At 45.9% G+C, this 17,780-nt stretch overlaps 1 protein-coding gene across 7 annotated transcripts in view; it reads left to right on the forward strand.

Moving 5' to 3' along the window:
- The window catches only part of PTPRF (protein tyrosine phosphatase receptor type F), a 380,389-nt gene that overhangs the window by 287,607 nt on the left and 75,002 nt on the right, over positions 1–17,780 (forward strand). For all 7 annotated transcript variants that reach the window (XM_069023152.1, XM_069023156.1, XM_069023157.1 and 4 more), the window contains one exon: positions 1,924–2,034. In XM_069023152.1, the coding sequence (XP_068879253.1) occupies positions 1,924–2,034 (111 nt within the window). The remainder of the gene's footprint in view (positions 1–1,923; positions 2,035–17,780) is intronic.

Below are 17,780 nucleotides of genomic sequence, written 5' to 3' on the forward strand. Positions count from 1 at the left end.
CCTAATAGGTCTTTTCCATTTCTAGATTCTCTGATTCTCTCTATCTTGTCAATGCTGGGAAGCTTCGTCCTGCTCCACTGCCTATCCATGCTACTGTCTGCTTGAAGATGTTTTTCCCAGACAGGGTATAGAAATTCACTGTCCTTCCTAAATTAAGCAGCAGAGCTCTGTAGGCTTCAGCCTGTGGGTGTCCAGAGCACTGTGGCCAGGCAAGCTGGCAGGTCCTTTTGTTAGTAGGTGGACTTTTGCAAACAAGCTTTCTCTGTCTAGCTGAAGCCTCATTTCCAGCACTAATGCAACAATAGGGAGGGCTCTGTACATCATTTTTATTATATGGCAGAACCCAGGGAAGTTCATTTTTCCCCATGACATATAGGCTTATGCTACAGTCTCAATTTATCCTTCTAAATAATGTAGGTGGCAGTGGTTGATTCACATTAGTTTTTCTTCTGATGATACGAAAAACTGAGTTTGACCTCTGCAGCTTGAACTAGCAAGAAGGGAGAAGGCAATTTCACCAGCTATTCTCAGTGTGGCTCTCAGTGGTCATTTTGAGCCGTGGTGGGCAGAAATGAGTTCAGATCATTACAAGCAAGGGGGTTAACATCTTTTAGTTTGGTATATGGTTTGTGAGCAGAGTTCCCTTCTTGCAGGCAGTACTAACCAGCAGAATCTGAGCACTTGGAGGCACTTAAAAAATTATTCCCACAATGCCTGGGGAAAGTAGGCAGAGCAGCAGCCACTTCAGTGTCTGGCCAGAGGCCACACACTCCTGCAGTGCCAGATTGCTGTCACATGCATCCTGCTTCTTTCTTTCTCCGACTCTCCATCTTTTAGTCTGCATATGGAGCCCAGTTAAGGGAGTTTAGGTGTGGCCAGTTGCGCAGTCATCTGTGCTGGGCAAGAATTTGGATGAAAGGCCAGGCTGCCAAGCTGAGTGCTGCTGGACACCAGTGGAGTAGGCTGAGTAGATGAGAGCAAACCAGCTTAGAGCATTGCTCACTTCCACATCATGGGTACTGCACAGGTTCCCCCTGTGAATTGCTACTCTGTGTGCCCTGACAATTACAGCCATTATTTAGACATGCCTCTCATGCATTTGGCACTTTGGGGATGGGATCAGATCATGTCCCAAGAATATGCAGCCTGGGATAAGCAACTGTTCCTGACCTAAAGCTGGGGAAGCAGGCACTGCTGGGACAAAGGGAGGGTGGCCTTCATGCAAGCATCATGCAGCAAATCAGTTGTATTACATTGGTGTGTATTTTTCATGTCTCAGACTGACTTTCTTGTCTTTTTATATCATATATAATGAAATCTGAAAAAATACGGACATCACTAACATGGAAAAAGCTGATGAAAGGCAAAGGGTTTTCTCAAAAAGAGGTGTCTTTTTGAGACATCACCAAGGAAGAGTGGTTGAGGTGGGAGGGATGGGACTGTGCCAGTTTCTGCAGGAAGGTCACATTTTGTTGAGTGTTTGCTAGGCTTTGTGTGCATCAGATAAGAAACAGCTACAATTAAGTGTGCTTTGTGCTTGGCTGTTTTGATTAAAGACTTATTAAAGGTCCTTTTATTAGAGAGGAGTCCCATATGAAGCTGTAATTAATAAGTGTGTATGTGTATGTTTTTTTCCTTTATTGAAGCAAAGAATATAAGTGGTTGGGATGGTTAGAAATAAATCAGTAACTATTTCCCTGCACATTAGAAAAATAACAATAATCAATTTCACAAGTTTCCAACAGCAGGCTGGGTACCTTTGGCTGCATGCTGGTACCTTGTGGGTCCAGGGAACATCATGAAATACTTATCCAGGAAGATACCTTAAAAGCGTGGGGCATGGCCTTCCTTTTCAGAGGCTGTTGGTTTGATTACCAGATTTGCCATAACCTGAATTATCTGTTTCATCTTGTTTGTGTACAGGAGCTCTGCAAATAGAGAACAGTGAGGAATCAGACCAAGGCAAATATGAATGTGTTGCAACCAACAGCGCAGGAACCCTCTACTCTGCCCCAGCCAACCTTTATGTTCGAGGTAAGAGCAGCTTCCACCCAAGGAGGTCACTCTCCTCCTTCCCAAAATCTCCATGGTTTTCAGTGAAAGGAGAACATTCCCTGCCTTCATGCCCTGGTTGCACTGTGGATTGTGTGGTGGGGCCTTTTGTTCAAAAACCAGCAAGTTAAGTTCAATGATATCTTTGATCCATGCTGCGTTTGACTCACATTTCTGGAAATCTGTTTTTGCTGTTTATATGGTTGTTGGGGTTTTTGACAATGGTGTTATGTAAAATGCTGAAATATGGGCAGAATTGGAATTCCTTTCTGCCTTGAACTTCTTACTTCTGTGTCATAGTTATCTTGACTGGGACAAAGGGCTGCTTAGTCCTCGCAGTATAAACTAACCTTTGGTGGAGTAGTGTAAAACTGGTCATGCTCTGATCAGCCAGAGGTGCTCAGCTATACTGAGCCAATATTTAGGCCTCTGCTTTGGAATGTGTACCTTTAAAAACTGAACAGCTTTTTGGAGTTGTCCTAATCCATCTTACATGCATCAATGATTGAGCCTTTGGGTATTAATGGCTCACACTGGGAACCTGCTGGAAATTAGCCACAATTCATGTAAAGCAATTTTTCTAATGGTTATGCTGTGTTGCCAATTTAAAACTGTTTTCAACATACCAAATAACAAGGTTTTATATTAGGATAGTCTCTTGGCAGTTTTGTTGCTCTACACTGAAGGTGTTTGAATTAGCTTGGAGAGAAGCAAGTGCTGAATTCCCTGTACACTTTCTGTTAATTTCGGCAAGAAAAAAATGTGCTGCTTCATATGAAACTCTGTAGAACCAGAGTCATTGGTCAGGAACCCCCTGGGAAATGTAGTTATGGGTTTTCCCAAGAAAATAAAGAACATTCTTGTGCTCGTGCTTATTAGGAGGTTAGAACCAGATTTTATTTCCATATAGTAAATCAACAGACTAATAATAAAATCTCATATTCGTTTCTTCCTTCCTCTGATTTAAAGGAAGAAAATACAGTCTTAAGGCTGTATATGCGTTGGTTAGTATGGAAAGAGGACATGAGAATGATAAAGTCTTCTCATGCTGTGTGTTTGCTTCTAGGGGTGGCTTCTGGCATTGTTTTTGTTGCTTATTATGGGGGACTGCTTTTTTATTTTGCAGCGTAATTTGGATTATAAAAGTCTTTGGAAGACTGAAGTAACCAATTAAGCATATTCAGAAGATGAAGCTATATCTATGCAGTGGAATCACTCATTTCACTCTCACAATGTATTTATGGATGATTTTAAATTCCCTGTATTCTTGCAATTTCATTTTTCAGGCAAGCTGTACTAAAACTCATCCCAGATTGACCCTTTGCACTCTGAGAGAAAGGATTCTAGTTACCAGGCTGGCTGTTCTTGCATAGGTTTATGTGGATATCCAGCTGTACTGCTGCAGTATTTGGGATGCTTTTGCTTCCTGTGACATGCTCAGACTGTCACTGTTCTGTTTTCTGTAGACATGTGGCTGAAAAAGGCACAAAAGCTTCAAGAGGTAGAAAAGCTTCTTCTTAACAACTTTACAATCCCTTACTAATGAACGCTCTTTGTTTAGCAAATGAATCCCAGAGGACTGAGGAGTGTACTGGATTTTACACTCGGCTTGTGCTCAGCAAGGTTCATCTGCCCGGTTGGGGCTAAGCATGGGCTGTGGGTGGTCTGCACACGTGAGAGGATCCTCATGTTTTCCTCACGAAAGCATGTTCTTAGACCTGTTTTGCTGTTAACTGCCGCTTTTTTACACATAAATTTTTGAAACAAGCCTTTTTCTTGCACTTAATCTTTACAATGTGACTCTCCAGCTTACATGATCCTGATAAAGTCCTGCTCTATATTTAAGACATGACACCCCATAAATTGTGATGATGTTATCAGATTATATTTCCTGTGCATACTACATCCTAGATGGTACTTTTGCTTACAGTTTCTGATAGCAAATGTTCTACAAAAAAAAAAAAAAAGGTCTTAGATTAGTTAAAGACTTCAAAAAGTTACTCAAACCAAGAATAGTATTTTATTTCTTTAATGCAAGGAAAAAAATAGAAATATCTTACTTTCTCAGGTCTGGGATGCAGGATAAAAAAATCCCTTTTTTCTTTTCTTTTTGTGTTAGTCCTACAGTACTGTCATTAGACAGATCAGTGACTTGCAGAAGGATCTTTAGAAAGTGCCTGCATCTTTTCTGAGGAGGACATTTGTTAATGCTGAATTACAGTGGAAATTAAGTCTGTGGGCTGCACCATCACTGCTTGGTGATTTTATAATGATTGACCTCATTGTAGTGAATACCCAAGGAGTCGTCCACTTCCTCAGGAAGCATGGCTGAGTGCTGAGCAGCAACACTGATTTCCAATCTGTGTAGTTCTTGGGACTGCTTTTGCCTGCTCTCATTTACAGCCTATTGTTTTTCTAATAGTTCAAATGTTTGTTTGTCTCTTGACTCTTGGGATTTATGTTTTTGATCATGTTCTCCCCTTTCCTAGCCTCCCAGGTAATCCTTTGTGAGTGGGCTGTGTTAGAAGGCACAGGCTCATTAGCATCTTTATACTTTTCTTGCTAACAAAGGAAGAGGCTGGGTGCTGAGAAGGAGTATACAGGCACTGCTCAGGGCTTTCTATATCAATGAAAAAACAGGAGGAGGAAGGAGCAGGCTACACCAGTGTCTTGTCTCTGTAAATCCTTTAGAGCCCGCACTTCTGCACAGATGGACTTCATTAAAAGTTAAAACATTTCCACACCAGGGATTTGTAAAGGAAAATGGATGCATTTTCCTTGGAGCTATTATTTTCATCTTACTAAGTGTGCTGGAAAGCAACCCTCATAAGCCTTCTGCTTCTGGACTGATGGGTCTATCTGGCTGCTGCTGCTGCGCTGGGATGGGGCTGGGATCAGCACTGGAAGCTGACTGCCTCCCTCTGCTGGAGGGTGGCACAAAACATCCAGACCATCAGAGGAGCAAGAACAGGGTGAAAGCAAGAGCAAGGAGCATGCCAGGGCAAGGTGGCTATCTGGGGTATAGCAGGGATTTTGAAGGGAGCAGCATGGTGGCGTATTCCTACCCTGCCCTTTAACCACAGGCACATTTGCCAGTGCTGGTATGGATGTTATTGTTACCACTGTGAAGAAACACACATCCATTAGTGGTCCATGGTTACATTTACCACAGTATATTGTAGTAATGATTAGGTTTGGGACTTGATGGTGCTGCAGGGAGAAGGGAAGGGAATAGAAACATATGGAAGATGTTATTCCTCTAATCCAGAGAGCTTACTGTCTAATTTAGCAGCAAAATATCCAAGACATTGATTCAAGATATTCAAGAAATTGATTTAAGAGTAGAATGCAGATTGGACCTAGTGTGGAAAAAGAAAAAAAGGTGGTGTCATTTTGTCATGCTCGTTGGGAGTGCAGTGTAATTGCACTGATTCACCTATACTACTGGGTTTTTAGGAACACATTTCACTTTTCATTTGCCTACAGCTTCAGGGACATCTGCACAAAGAGAGAAGCATTTTCAGCAAAAAAAGTCTTGTCGTACAAAATGCCTGTGAAAGTGGTGGCCTGTGTGGTACGCCCCTCAATAGATGCACTGTTATTCCACCCTTTCCCTATATGAAGGGGGTTTTCTACCCTTTCCTTTCTCTACACATGAAGCAGATGAGTAGGAAGACTGTGTAAGAGTACACTGTGGAGTTCACTAGAAGTGTTCCCCAGTGCTGCTAACAGCAGTGAGCAATGCCAGTGCTATTAGAATAGTACTTCTAGGACCACTGGCTGCATACTTGCCATCAAATGAGAAATCTGCTGCCCAGTTTTCTCCTCTTAAGTGCTGCTTTTCAGGCCTTCAAGGCACAGCGCAGTGGGGCAAGAGCAGTGAGTTCTCTAGCCCAAAGTGCTACACATACTGTAGAGAAGGAGCTGCACAGTTACTTTAAAAAAAAGGCCATTTAAAACTGAATTATTTGTCTTGTCCCCAAATTGCAAACTAGTAAATCAGACAGCAGTAAATAGAAATGGTATTACTGCAAAAATCTGTGCTTTCTTGATCTGCTTTTTGAAAGGCCAGGCTAGTATTTCATTTGGCAGCAGGGAGCCCTGCTTGGAGTCTGAAGTTTTATTTGCCAAATTTCACCAAGGAGCCATCACCCAAAATGAAATTTGGATTGTTGCTCTGTCCCTAGCAGCAATTCTCTGGCCTCTGCAGGGTTTTACCCTTGAGAACTTGGCAGTAGCTTAGTCTCAGACACGGAGGGAGCTCACTGAAATGGCTACTTGTGGCTATATACTTACTGCAGCAGGAACCTTGTGTAAATAATAATAATTCTGAATGACTGACACAGGCCTGGAGCAACAAGACTTGACGCCTTTAAAAAGAACATTTTCTGCTTATGTAATATTAAAGCAGCTAAAATAGCAACAGCAGTCAAAGCTCAAGGCTATTGCCAGAAGAAGAGTAAAAGCTGAGGACAGTGGTTGAACAGTCAGCAACCAAAAGTGGAGATGTCTGAAAAATGGCTAAATAACAAGGGAATACGTTTGTTTACAACCCAGCTATATGCACACTTCTGACAATGCGCTCCGTTAAACCTGCTTCTCCTCAGGGTTGATGGGGGTGACAATACTTGACCAGAGAGGAGCACTGCCAGTGCTTGAGGGCCTGGCACCGATCACAGGCAAGCAGAGACTGGACAGACTTGTGAGGGAGATGCCTGGATGACAGGAAACACAAACCAGCAGTTGGATCAGTCTGGATGACCCTGACTGTTGCTCTGGACAGATGTCTGCCCTGGACCATCAGAAGAAGCAGAGCCAGGCTGCAGTAGAAGCTGCAGAGCGTAGCCCTCAGCAGCTGGCAGATGGCTGAGGAGGCCGCAGGTCTGGAGGGCCATGACATCCCTGTGTGTGTTCTGCACAGTCCTGACCTCGAGATAACACTGCAGTGCAGCAGAGACCAGTGGCACTGGTGAAGAAAGTGTGCTCCTTTTCGCGGAATTTCAGTACTTTTAACTTCATTTCCTCTGCCCCCAGGTACTTCTCGATGCTGAAGCTGTAGCCGTGCTGCCGTAACCCCTGTCAGAGCAGCTGTAGTGTGGGCAGGTGCACCTTGGCTGGTTGTGAGCAGGCTCGGGTCAGCACAGCCTGGACTGTGCCACATGTGACACGGGCACTGTGGCTCGTGCTGCTGTCACTGTGTATCCTCACACCGGAGCTGCCCAGCTTCAGAGCCAGAGAAGCACATGGAAGCTTCTGCCAAGTTTTCTCCTCCCCAAATATTACTATGAATATTTTTGTCATATTTTCTCCTGGCAGGAAGTGTGTTCACCGTCAGCATGTTTCTACGAGCATTCTGCTATGCTGTAATGCTTATAACTGTCATGGTTTAATAAATAATAGTTCTTTGTCCTTTAGCTGGCACATTCCATTCAAAGAGTCCAATGTGCTTTATAGAACTCAACTAAATAAGCTTAACAGTTTTATTCCCTGCAAAGTCCTTTGATGGTTCAAAGTGCGTTGCAAGGCTCAAGTCTGATTATTTGTTAAATGACCTTTGTGGAAAATAGGAGAGTGACTGGTGGCTCAGTGTATGATAATGCAACACAAAAATGTACCTGCAAACCTCTTTCCCCCTCCTCCCCACATGACCTGCACAGACATCTGTGGAACAATTAGGCCTGCATATCTGTGCCAACTAAATGTCCATTTCCTCCCCTTCCATATCCACTTGCACAAAGGACTAAGAAATACATCTCTGGTGCTCTGAGATTTTCTGCTCATAATTGAATTCATGCATGCATGTGTGTACGCTATGAGTGGGAAAGGATAGTTGGGCACCCTGAGCATCCTGTCTGTCTTTCTAGGGTGGAATACACTCATCAGTGTGGCATGAGAGCATTGTTCATCGGATATAATGGAAGGTTGTCTTGTTCTCATGTAATCTGGCGTAAAAAAGACAATCTGTCCTTTTGTTCCTCTATACCACTAAAAGCTGTAAAGGATAAAATTTGATTTATGTGGAGTCCTTGAGACACAAGATGTGCTTTTGGAGATAAGCAGGAGCAGGTTCATCCTCCTCTGGGTTTTTGTTAACCTCTGTGTCTTTTGGATTCCAAAGTGTCTGGGTTGGCCTTTATATTAATGCCTTGCATAGCACCAGAGGGTTTTCACACAGGACAGATGCTGGCAGTTCCCCGTAGAATTGCAGAGCCAGTTGGGATAATGAACTTTCTTGATGCTTTCAGGGAAGTATTAGCTTCCCACTCTGAAAAGCTTTGGAAATGTGTTCCTTTGTTTGAGCTGGTGATCTAAACTCTCAGACCTGTGCATTCATATCCTGGCCACAGCCACCTGCATTGTTTCAGGCAGCTAATGACCAAGACTATTCAAAAGCAGAATCCCCCATAAATCCAAATTCATTCTTTCTGCAACAAGCTGCTGTGGTTAGAGTACTGCTGCTGCTGCACAGACAAGCACATCTGTGGCAGAGTAGAAGCCAAATTCAGTCGGCATAGGAATTTCTGCCTGTAGAGCATGAGAGCTGTCTGGCAGGACTGGCAGACACGTGTCTGATACGGCCTTGCTCTTTGCTTCTTTGCTGTTTCAGCTTGGCTCTCAAATGGAGCCCCGTTTTTTACCTTCTGGAATTTGCTATCCTCTGATGGCTTTTCTGCTGTAAGTTGACTTGCACTTAGACTGGCATGTACAGCTCAGCTGCCAGGCAGCTCAGGTTCATGAGAACATGGTAGCGTGCCTAGTGAACCGTGGTATTCTGCACAGGGGATACTCTGGCTTAAATCCTCTGCCTCTGTCCCTGCATGGTGGGGGGGCAGATGTTATTTACCATCACTGCTCAGAGTCACTTGCTCTGTAGGAAAGCAGAAAAACTGTTGATAAAACATGCTTCTTAGCTTAGGAGTGACATGGCTAGAGAACTGGAGATAAGGGACCATGTGAATGGAACCTCTAAGGAGATGAAACTTTCAATTTGCCATTTATCAGGTTTATCTCAGATAAAGCAGCAGCTATTTAAGCCTTAACTAAGGGAAAAGCACAGAGAACTTTCTGCCCAGGTGTTTCCTCTTGCTTTACGGATGTTCCAAAGTAGCCTGCTACTGGTTTTTATTGCTTAATAAAGCACTAATATAAAATTAGATTAAGAGATAATCCAGCAATTAATGACAAATAGCAGGTCCTAAACTTGTTCCTGTTTGACAAACCAGAAAGTAATCTGTTTGAATTAGTGTGTTTCACATGTGTCTCCTCACCTTTCCAACTCTAATCTGAAGTGTCAACACCTGGGGGAAAGCCACTGCTGGAGCCTACTCCTGTCCATGCCCACTGATGCAGTGTGATCCCTGCCACATTCCCCAAAACAAAGCTCCTGGCTGTCCCCCAGCTGGAGCAGCACCCCTCACCTTGCCCCCAGGCAGGCCAAGTGGCACCACAGTGAGTCCCCTTGGTATGGCCGGGGTCCATCAGTCCCTCCCAAGGCAGAGGGTGGCTCTGGGGGCTTCAGCAGCAAGGACAGGTATTCCTGTAGCTGTTCCAGCACCATCCCTCAGTCTCATACCCTTCACCAGCTTCTTGCCCTTCAGTCTCACAATCCCAATGGGTGCAGTAGGTTGGTCCACGCTGGCAGCACTTGGAGTATGTGTTACCCTGTTGCAGTGTGAGTGCTGCTGTCTGGAATTGCAGCCTTCCACGAGCACACCTGGTTTGCCAGAAGCACTGTCCTTCTTGGGCAAGGACAGGAAACAAATCCTCCCTGTTGGGAAGAGCTGAGCAGAAGGCAGGAGCCCCTCACTGTCTGCTGAAGCCATGCAGATGTGATATGCTCCATTAGATTGGGAAATAAAGTGCCAGCTTGGGAGTAGCAATAAAGAGGTTCCCTCCCATCGCAGGGTCTCACAGGATCAAATGAGCCTTATGCTAATGTTTTGTAGACCAAGAGGTAAATCCCCTTTCTAAAGCAGGGCAGAGGAAACCTGGACCTTAAGCTTAGGACTGTTTGTTTTAAAGATGTCTTGGTGGGGCTCTTCTCTAGATGTGGCTCTCACTTATGGGCCAGTTAAGCTCTGAGTTGGCTGGTTCAGATCCCCTGGTATTGGTTCAATTGAAAAAATGTAAATAAGTGTTTTGCTGTTCTCCAGCAAGCTCCATTACACTTCATAGGCCACTGTAGTAGCTGTTATTGGTAGCTTGTTGCCTTGCCTGTACCATGTCAGTGTTGGTTAAAATCCTGTCCTCTAATTGCTGGAAATGGCTTACTGTACTGTTGCACTGTATAATGCCACATGCTGTTCTCTAATTTGCAGTGTTTCTGCTGGAAAGCAAATTCCTTCCCCCACCTTCTCCTTCCCCCATCAAAAATGTGACTCATAAGCAGTCTTTAACTATAAAATCCATTTATGTATTCTCTCAGCGAGGGTTCGATTACAGCTGGTATGCCACAGATCTGTAGCTGGAGTGAGGTCACTCCTGCTAGAGAAATAAGATCTCCTTTGTCTATAAGGAAAATGCAACTAACCTTCTGCTGTCTCTCCCGCAGGAACAAAAAACTGGGACCTGCTCAATTCTCTGGGTGTTTTTGTCCTTCTGATTTCTTGTCCATCTCTCACTTGCAGCACAGTGTACCAATAAGACTCTCTCAAAACCGAGCCCAGCTGAGACTGCGCGTGTCTGTCACTTGCCTAATACCTCTCTGCTACGTTTAGCTCTTTGTTTGGAGAGGGGGAACAGCTCTTCATGGTAGAAGATTTTTTGATTCACCACTTGGAGCATTTCTTTCATACTTTATAAAATTCGGATTTACATTTATGGTCTTCCCAGTGTGTGGTCAATGGGTTTAAAGTGCCTTTGCCATCATCTCTGTAGCTGGAGTGGGTGTATGAGAGCACATCAGTCTGTGTGATGGCTGGAGTCCTTTGCTCTGTGCGTGTGAGTGTTCTGCACATGTAAACATGTCTGTGCTTCCAGCGTCTGGCCCAGAGCAGGGCCATCCCTGAAGCACCCTTCATGTGGGGACGTGTGGGATGTGCAGTCCCCTCTGCCCTGCCTGCAGGAGTGGTGAGTGGGTCAGGGAGGTGGAGGGGCTGGTCCTGCTCCAGGCCAGAGCAGTGCAAGTGCGGCTTTCTTGTCACTGCGTGGAGTGGTGTGTGCATGGTGGGAAGTCATGGCTGACCTCTGTAGTCTTGTCTTGTCGTTTCAGTGGTGTGCAGACAGATGAAGCTTGGCCTGTTTTTACTCTCTGTGTTTTTCCTTGTCTTTTTTTATTCCCTCCTCATCTTCATCGCACTCTGCCATCAAACAAAACAAACTTTCATCTCTCAGATCAGCGAGAAGGTTGGTCCTTTTCACTTCTTATCCATCTACAGTACGCCACGTCAGATGGGACTTTTCCAGTAGGGAGAGGAGAGCCATCCCCAAACGGGGAGGGGGCCCTGCAGACTGGCTCCTTTCCAGGCACAGCCACAGTGTGCCTGATGAAATCTGCTTACTGTTTGCTGTGACTCTTGTGATGGCATTGATACTTTGCTTGCATGCCTTTGTTGCTTGAGATTTAAAGTGTACAGAATATATTTTGCATGCAAATACCAGCCAGGGCAGTTTTGTCAAAGGCAGAGTAGGAAGAAGTGCATGCTGCTGTGTGGGGGGTCCTTTCTAACCCTTTATCTGTGCTAGGTGCAAGTGTAAGGCCTCTTGAACTGCTGCTGCTTTCTGGCTGGAGATCAAGAGCAGTCTCTGGAAGCAGAGGTCAGAATGATTAGTCCCCTCACAAGCTGCTAGGGAGAGTGGGTTCCTCAATTCTTCCTGTAGCTTTAAAAGTTTTTAAACTTTCTCTAGAGGCAAAAAGCTTACTTTTGATCTCAGCTGGAAGAGAACCAAGCATGCTGCCCTCCCTTGCCACAAGGCAGCAGGGGCAGCTGGCTGAGATGCAGATCCCTTGCACTGCGGCAACTTCCCTGCTCCTCAGCAGTCCCTGTGCTGGGGTGGCCCATTTTCCATGCTCTGTCCATGCTCAGACAAGGGCCCTTTGCACGAGCAGGTCTGCCTCTCCTTTCTTCTCTGGACCTGGGTTTTCCTCTAGCTGGCAGGAGGGCAGGGAGTTCTGGCAGTGGCCCCAGCCATACCAAAGATGGCTCAGGGAGGCCCCTGGTGACATGCACAGGAGCTCGTAGCTACTCAGCAAAACCTGATTTGTGCTTTGCTTTGTTCTGTCCTGCTGCTCTCAGAGAGCCAGAGGTGAATAAAGGACATTAGTGAAAGGCAACTCCAGCCTTTAAATTAAATCTAGCTCCAGACCTAGCTCGAGGCACTCATGATTTCCTGCTGAGGAAAGCTGGAGTTTCTGGCAGGAGTCCGGATTTAGTTTCCAGAGATGACTCCTTCACTGCACAGGTTCTGTGGGGGTCTGTCATTCCACACTCACTGGAGGTGAGGGGCTGCTCACACTGCCTCCCAGGTGGCACTGGGAGGAGACCCTCCTTGTCTCACACAAACTGTCAGGCAGCTGGATGAGTTGTCTTACGATCATCACTGGAACAAGTTTTAACAAATTGTCATAGCAGTTGTTCCAGTACACTGAGTTCAATCCCGTTTCTCTCCCTGGAACATGCTCTCATTTAGATTGTACTGAGGCACAGGACCTTTGTTGTTTACCTTCTAAAAATAGATTTTTTAGAGGATAAAATTACCTCAGCCCAAGACAATGATGAAAAATGAGAACAAGGGAAAAAAGAGAAGAAATTAAAGCCAAGGCCCAAAGCTTCCCAGATTTCAGTGAATTTGGAGCACTGCTGTGATGGCTGAGACACCACTAGAGAGTAAACCTTTGACAGGGCACTTAAATGTTTTAGCCACATGGTTTAGCTGAATGGAGGCAGCTGAGAATGGATATAAGCCAGCAGGAGTGGAGAATTTATCATTCTTTGTGTCGACCCTTCCTTCCCGCTCCACCAAATATACCTACATACACAAATATTTAATGTGAAGCCAGAAATTAGTTTCTAAATATTCCATTGGGATTTGCCATGCTTATAATTTGTTTGGCACTGATAATTACATCTTACGTTTTTCCAGCTTTACTTAAAACTGTGTAGTGCTAACCCATGCATTTAATTATTGCTCTGTGGCTGCTACAAGGTTATTTATTAACAAGTTATTTTATCTTGATACAGTGGATCTTTTCTCGTATTCTCCTCCTTAATGTTATTTTCATCAGAGAAATTTCTGATAGCGAATGCAAATTGCAGAGCTCCACGGTCTTGCTCTCCCTTACTTTGCTATTAGTATGTCAGTATGCTGAATGCTGATGTGTCTCCAGTGCTGCACCACTGTAATGATATATCCTCTTTTATATGTGGTTGTCAGCACAAATAATTAGACCTAAAAGTTATAGCTGAAATATAATCCAAAAATGGCAAGGCCCTGTTTTGGAAATTGTCTATAAAATGTCAGCACTCAAGGATACATTGGGAGCATAAATAGTACAGCATTGTTTGAGCACAGGATTAGACTATAAATGCATTTTTTTCTGGTTCCAATTTTTCCTCTCCTGCTGTTGGTTCTGTCAATAGGTTGTGAGACTTCAGCAACTGCCTTTCCATTTGTAGTCCTTTAGTAAAATGATAGCACTGGGGAGAGATGAAAGGTTTCTAGAGATGAGTAAACCATGCAGACCAATGATCATGTTTGAGGATAGCTCCTAAATTCACTCCTTCCCAACTTGGAGGAGGTGGTTCCTGAGGAAGGTGGGAGTTTTGGCACATTACCAGTCTGGCAAGGGCGAGAACACACCCCGTGCACCAGGGATCCTTCAGCTTGCCTGGCTCAAGTACTGAAATTGGACAGTCTCACACTCTCAAAGATGTGCCCCTGCATCACACACTGCTGCTCATCCCAGCTGGGAGGTTAGAGCAGAGACCCCAAACTGTCCTTGTCTGTGCTGGGACTGGGGAGGAGCAGCAGACCAGGCAGTCCTAGTTCTCCTCCAGAGCAAAAGAGAGTTCAGGCTGCTGTTCCCTCGTGCAAAGGATAAGCAAAGAGGAGAGGATGTTAGGACAGTGGTGCAGGACCTGAGCAGCTGGAATTGAGGAGCAGAGAAGTGTGCAGAGCACAAGCACAGCTCTCCATCACTATGGGGCAGCACCCAGTGAGCTTGCCATGGAAGGGGAAAGATGAGGCCCAGAATTAGATGCCAGGTAGGCATGGTTCAAAGGAAACCCAGAATCCAGGAGCAGGCAAGTAGAGGTGCCTGGATCTCTGCAAACCAGAGGGAGGGGTGTTAGCATTGTCATCTGCTCAGCTGAACTGTGGCCAAGGCAGCCAGCAGGAAAATTTGGAAATTTAGTTTCCCCTTCCCTAGCAGCGCTGCACAATTTTGGAAGCCTGGGCAGTCCTCCTGGCACTGTTGTGTTTCTAGCAGAGCCTCACTGCATACCAGCAGTGTCTCAGCACATGAGAGGGACTAACAGCACCAGCCTGAGAGCCCTGAGCTTAGAGCCTACATCTCTTGCAGACAGCAGCAGGGAGGAGGGTGTCCCTGGTTCTCCAAAGGGGTAACTTCACCCTTGGAGGGAACCTGAGACATTGGGAAACAGACACTCCTGTGCTGAAAGGAGCCAGACAATCTATTGAAGCTCTTTGCTCTCAAGGCAAGGAATGTGCATGTTAATGCATGCTGAATTATTAACATTTCTCAACCTTTGTGGCTCTAGTGTTGCTTGCTCCCCTCCTTCCTCCCAGCAATCCCCCCTGTGAGTTGGGAACCAGACTCCACACTGTCTTTCCTCCCTGTCCTGTGAGATCTGGGGCATGGGCTCAGGTTGCACTGCACTCACTGCTCTGAGTTTCACTTCACTTCACTTCACTTCCTAAGGAATGCTCTCAACAGGGAGGTATGCAGAATAGTGGAGCAGCACAGAGCCCTTATGATGCCTGTTCTCGGGATGAATTATAATGAATCTCATTTTTGACAGTCTGCTGGTTTAACTAAACCCCTGAATTATAGTATTGTCCATTGAAATAATTTTAATATTCACAGCAATTTTCCCTGTGCTGTTCTTGCAAAACCTCCATCCAAACCACCTTCTTCTGATCCTTATCCAAAAAGAGGATTAAAAAAATTATTGCAAATTCTTGTCAAGAAAATTGTAATTAAAAGGGAAATTTCATTGCTGCAAAAAATGAAGAACAACATTATTTTCTGGAGCACTTAAGGTAGCATCATGGACTGTGCTAACACATGTGATTTGACTTGTAAATTGGACAGAAATTCTAAGAATGCTGCTTTTTGAGGAGTTACACTGATTTAAATTATTACCAGACTCTTACGCTAGAAAAGCAAGCAACTTAAATCGCTGGCTTGAGCCTGAGGAATGTGTTGATGGTGCTCTGCAAGCTGCTGTGAGAGCTGTGCCAGCTCTTGCTAATGCTAACTGACAGCATCTCCCCTTCTCCCTCCGTACTGACTGGGACAAGAAGCTGCCAATTATCCCCCAAAAGGATGGGAGGCTCATGGAGCCCATCCCTTCCTTTGCACGTACTCCTGACAGAGCATCATCTGGGCCAGATCTCTTACCAAAGGCACTGCCCTGACCTCCTCCCACCTCCCATGTAGAGAGCTGACCCCAGCACAGGGCATCCATTTTTAGCAGCTGGGTGCCTTGGGCACTGCTGTTCTCCGGTGCGGAGCAGCGAGCCAATTTCAGCAGCTCTGCTGGTGTGCAAATGAGGGGAAGACGGCTCAGCCATTCTGGGTTGCAGAAATGCACCACAGAAGCCTATTTAACCACTCATCTGTTGCCAGGCTGGAGGGCTGAGGCTCCACACAACTTGCTGGCATCCGCAGGCTGCGGTGTGTGGGAGGGACAGCCCATGTCGAGGCTGGTGAGGGGGTCTCATAATGTTTGATCCACAGGAGAGTTTTCCTTGCCATTCATCCCTTCTCTAGGCACAGGAACGTACCAACCACCTCTGCTGCTCCCTTGTGTGTGACACAGGGGAGAGTGACTTCCCGTCACCCTGCAGAGCGCTGCTGCAGGGCCCCCAACCCCAGTGAAGTGCCTGTCCCCTCCCTGCAGGGGAGCAGGCAGTGGTCAGCTGCTGACATTCCTCAGGAGAGAGGCACAGCCCCCACAGGCCCTGCCTCTGCAGGACACATCAAGGGTGACACGGCCCCAGTGGGACTCGCACAGCCCCGGGAGCACCCTGAAAGCAGGCGCTTGACATGGGGACACTGTGGGGTGCAGGGGAGTCTGCAGCAGGCTGTGCTGTGTCTGGTCTCACAGGGCTGGAAGTGAAAATCTCTGCATGCTGGGCTCTCACCTTTCTGCATGGCCTTGTGTCCTCCAGTGTCTTGTCTTCCCAGGTCCCTGTATGTGAGTACTTGTGCACCTTCCTTCTCCCTGTCCTGCCCTTCCACTGCTGTCTGTCTGACACTGTAGTGGCCTCTGGTGCCTGCCAGCCTGTTTGCCTTGTGCATGTGTGTGAGTGCTCTGTGCACGCCTATGGCTTTGTCCTCAAAGTTTGCTTTTTTTTTTCTGTTTTAATACAGCTTGGGTGGGTGGGTTTGGTCCTTTGATGGGGACAGAATTTGAACAGCTTCTACCTGGAATAATTTGACGCCACGTTCATTGGAAAACAAAGCTGACTCTTAATGAATGGTGCTGGGATGCTTTGGTTGGAAAAACATGCCATCATGTTGAACCATTGCCATGTCCATCAGGTTAAGTCTGTATTCTCACAACTGCATAGCATTTGAGTACACTTTTAGTTCTGTCTCATATGGGGAGCACTGCCCCATCGGTCAGGTAACACTTCATTGGTGATTGCTCATGTAGGTATTGATTTGATATTTAATACTTGATTAAAAGAAGCATCCAGCAAGACTTTGGATTTATATATTTAAAAAAAAAAAAAAAGGCAAAGGAAGTTATCCTTAAGTTATCCTTATCCTGTCTGGTAAGGAGCTAATGAGCCCTGTTTTGTCACTGAGACGATGTGCAATACACACACGATGTTGACAGTATTGTCTAATTTACCACAGAGTCTTAGCTCTGTTGTACATGCAAGCGTGGGGGCTTCTGTGTTCAGTCTATTTCTGCAATCCTGATGGTTTGGGGATGAATCATCAAAGAGAGCACTAGTGAAATTTGATTTGGGGAGAGCCAGCTTGGCAAGTGGAGCTGACACCTCTGCTGTTCACGAGGCTGTCAGCAGCTTTACTGTCTGTGGAGATGCCACGGTGGCAGGAGCCAGGCTAGCAGAGCTATGAGACCCCAGGCCCCATCGCCCGTGGGGCTGGCTGTGCCTGTGGCCTGTTGTGAGCTGGCCCTGCTCAGGCTCCTGCCCCATTCCCACCTGCCCCCAGCGCTGTGGCAGTCACTGCCCCGCCAGCCCAGCGCACTGATGGAGGAGCATAATTGGCAGGGAGAGCCGGTCAGTCGTGACCCCGGCTGCTGCTCGGGGGCTGCTTTTCCAGTGGAGGAGAGCAGAGCTACTGGGCAAGACACGTTCAAGCAGTTTCCCTTTTTAACTACAGACTAAAATGAGCTTGCCCAGAGGAGACAAAGATTTACCGAGCACAGTTGTTTCTCTACCCTTGCTTAAATAGGCCCATAACACTAACCCTGAAGAAGGGACCTCATTTCTCAGTGTCATTTTCCTGACAGGAATGCATATGGCAGGCAGCTTTAGAGCTTTATTGTAGCTGAGAGTTGCTTACA

This window comes from Aphelocoma coerulescens, chromosome 8 (genome assembly GCF_041296385.1).
Source record: "Aphelocoma coerulescens isolate FSJ_1873_10779 chromosome 8, UR_Acoe_1.0, whole genome shotgun sequence".
Lineage (NCBI taxonomy): Eukaryota > Metazoa > Chordata > Aves > Passeriformes > Corvidae > Aphelocoma > Aphelocoma coerulescens.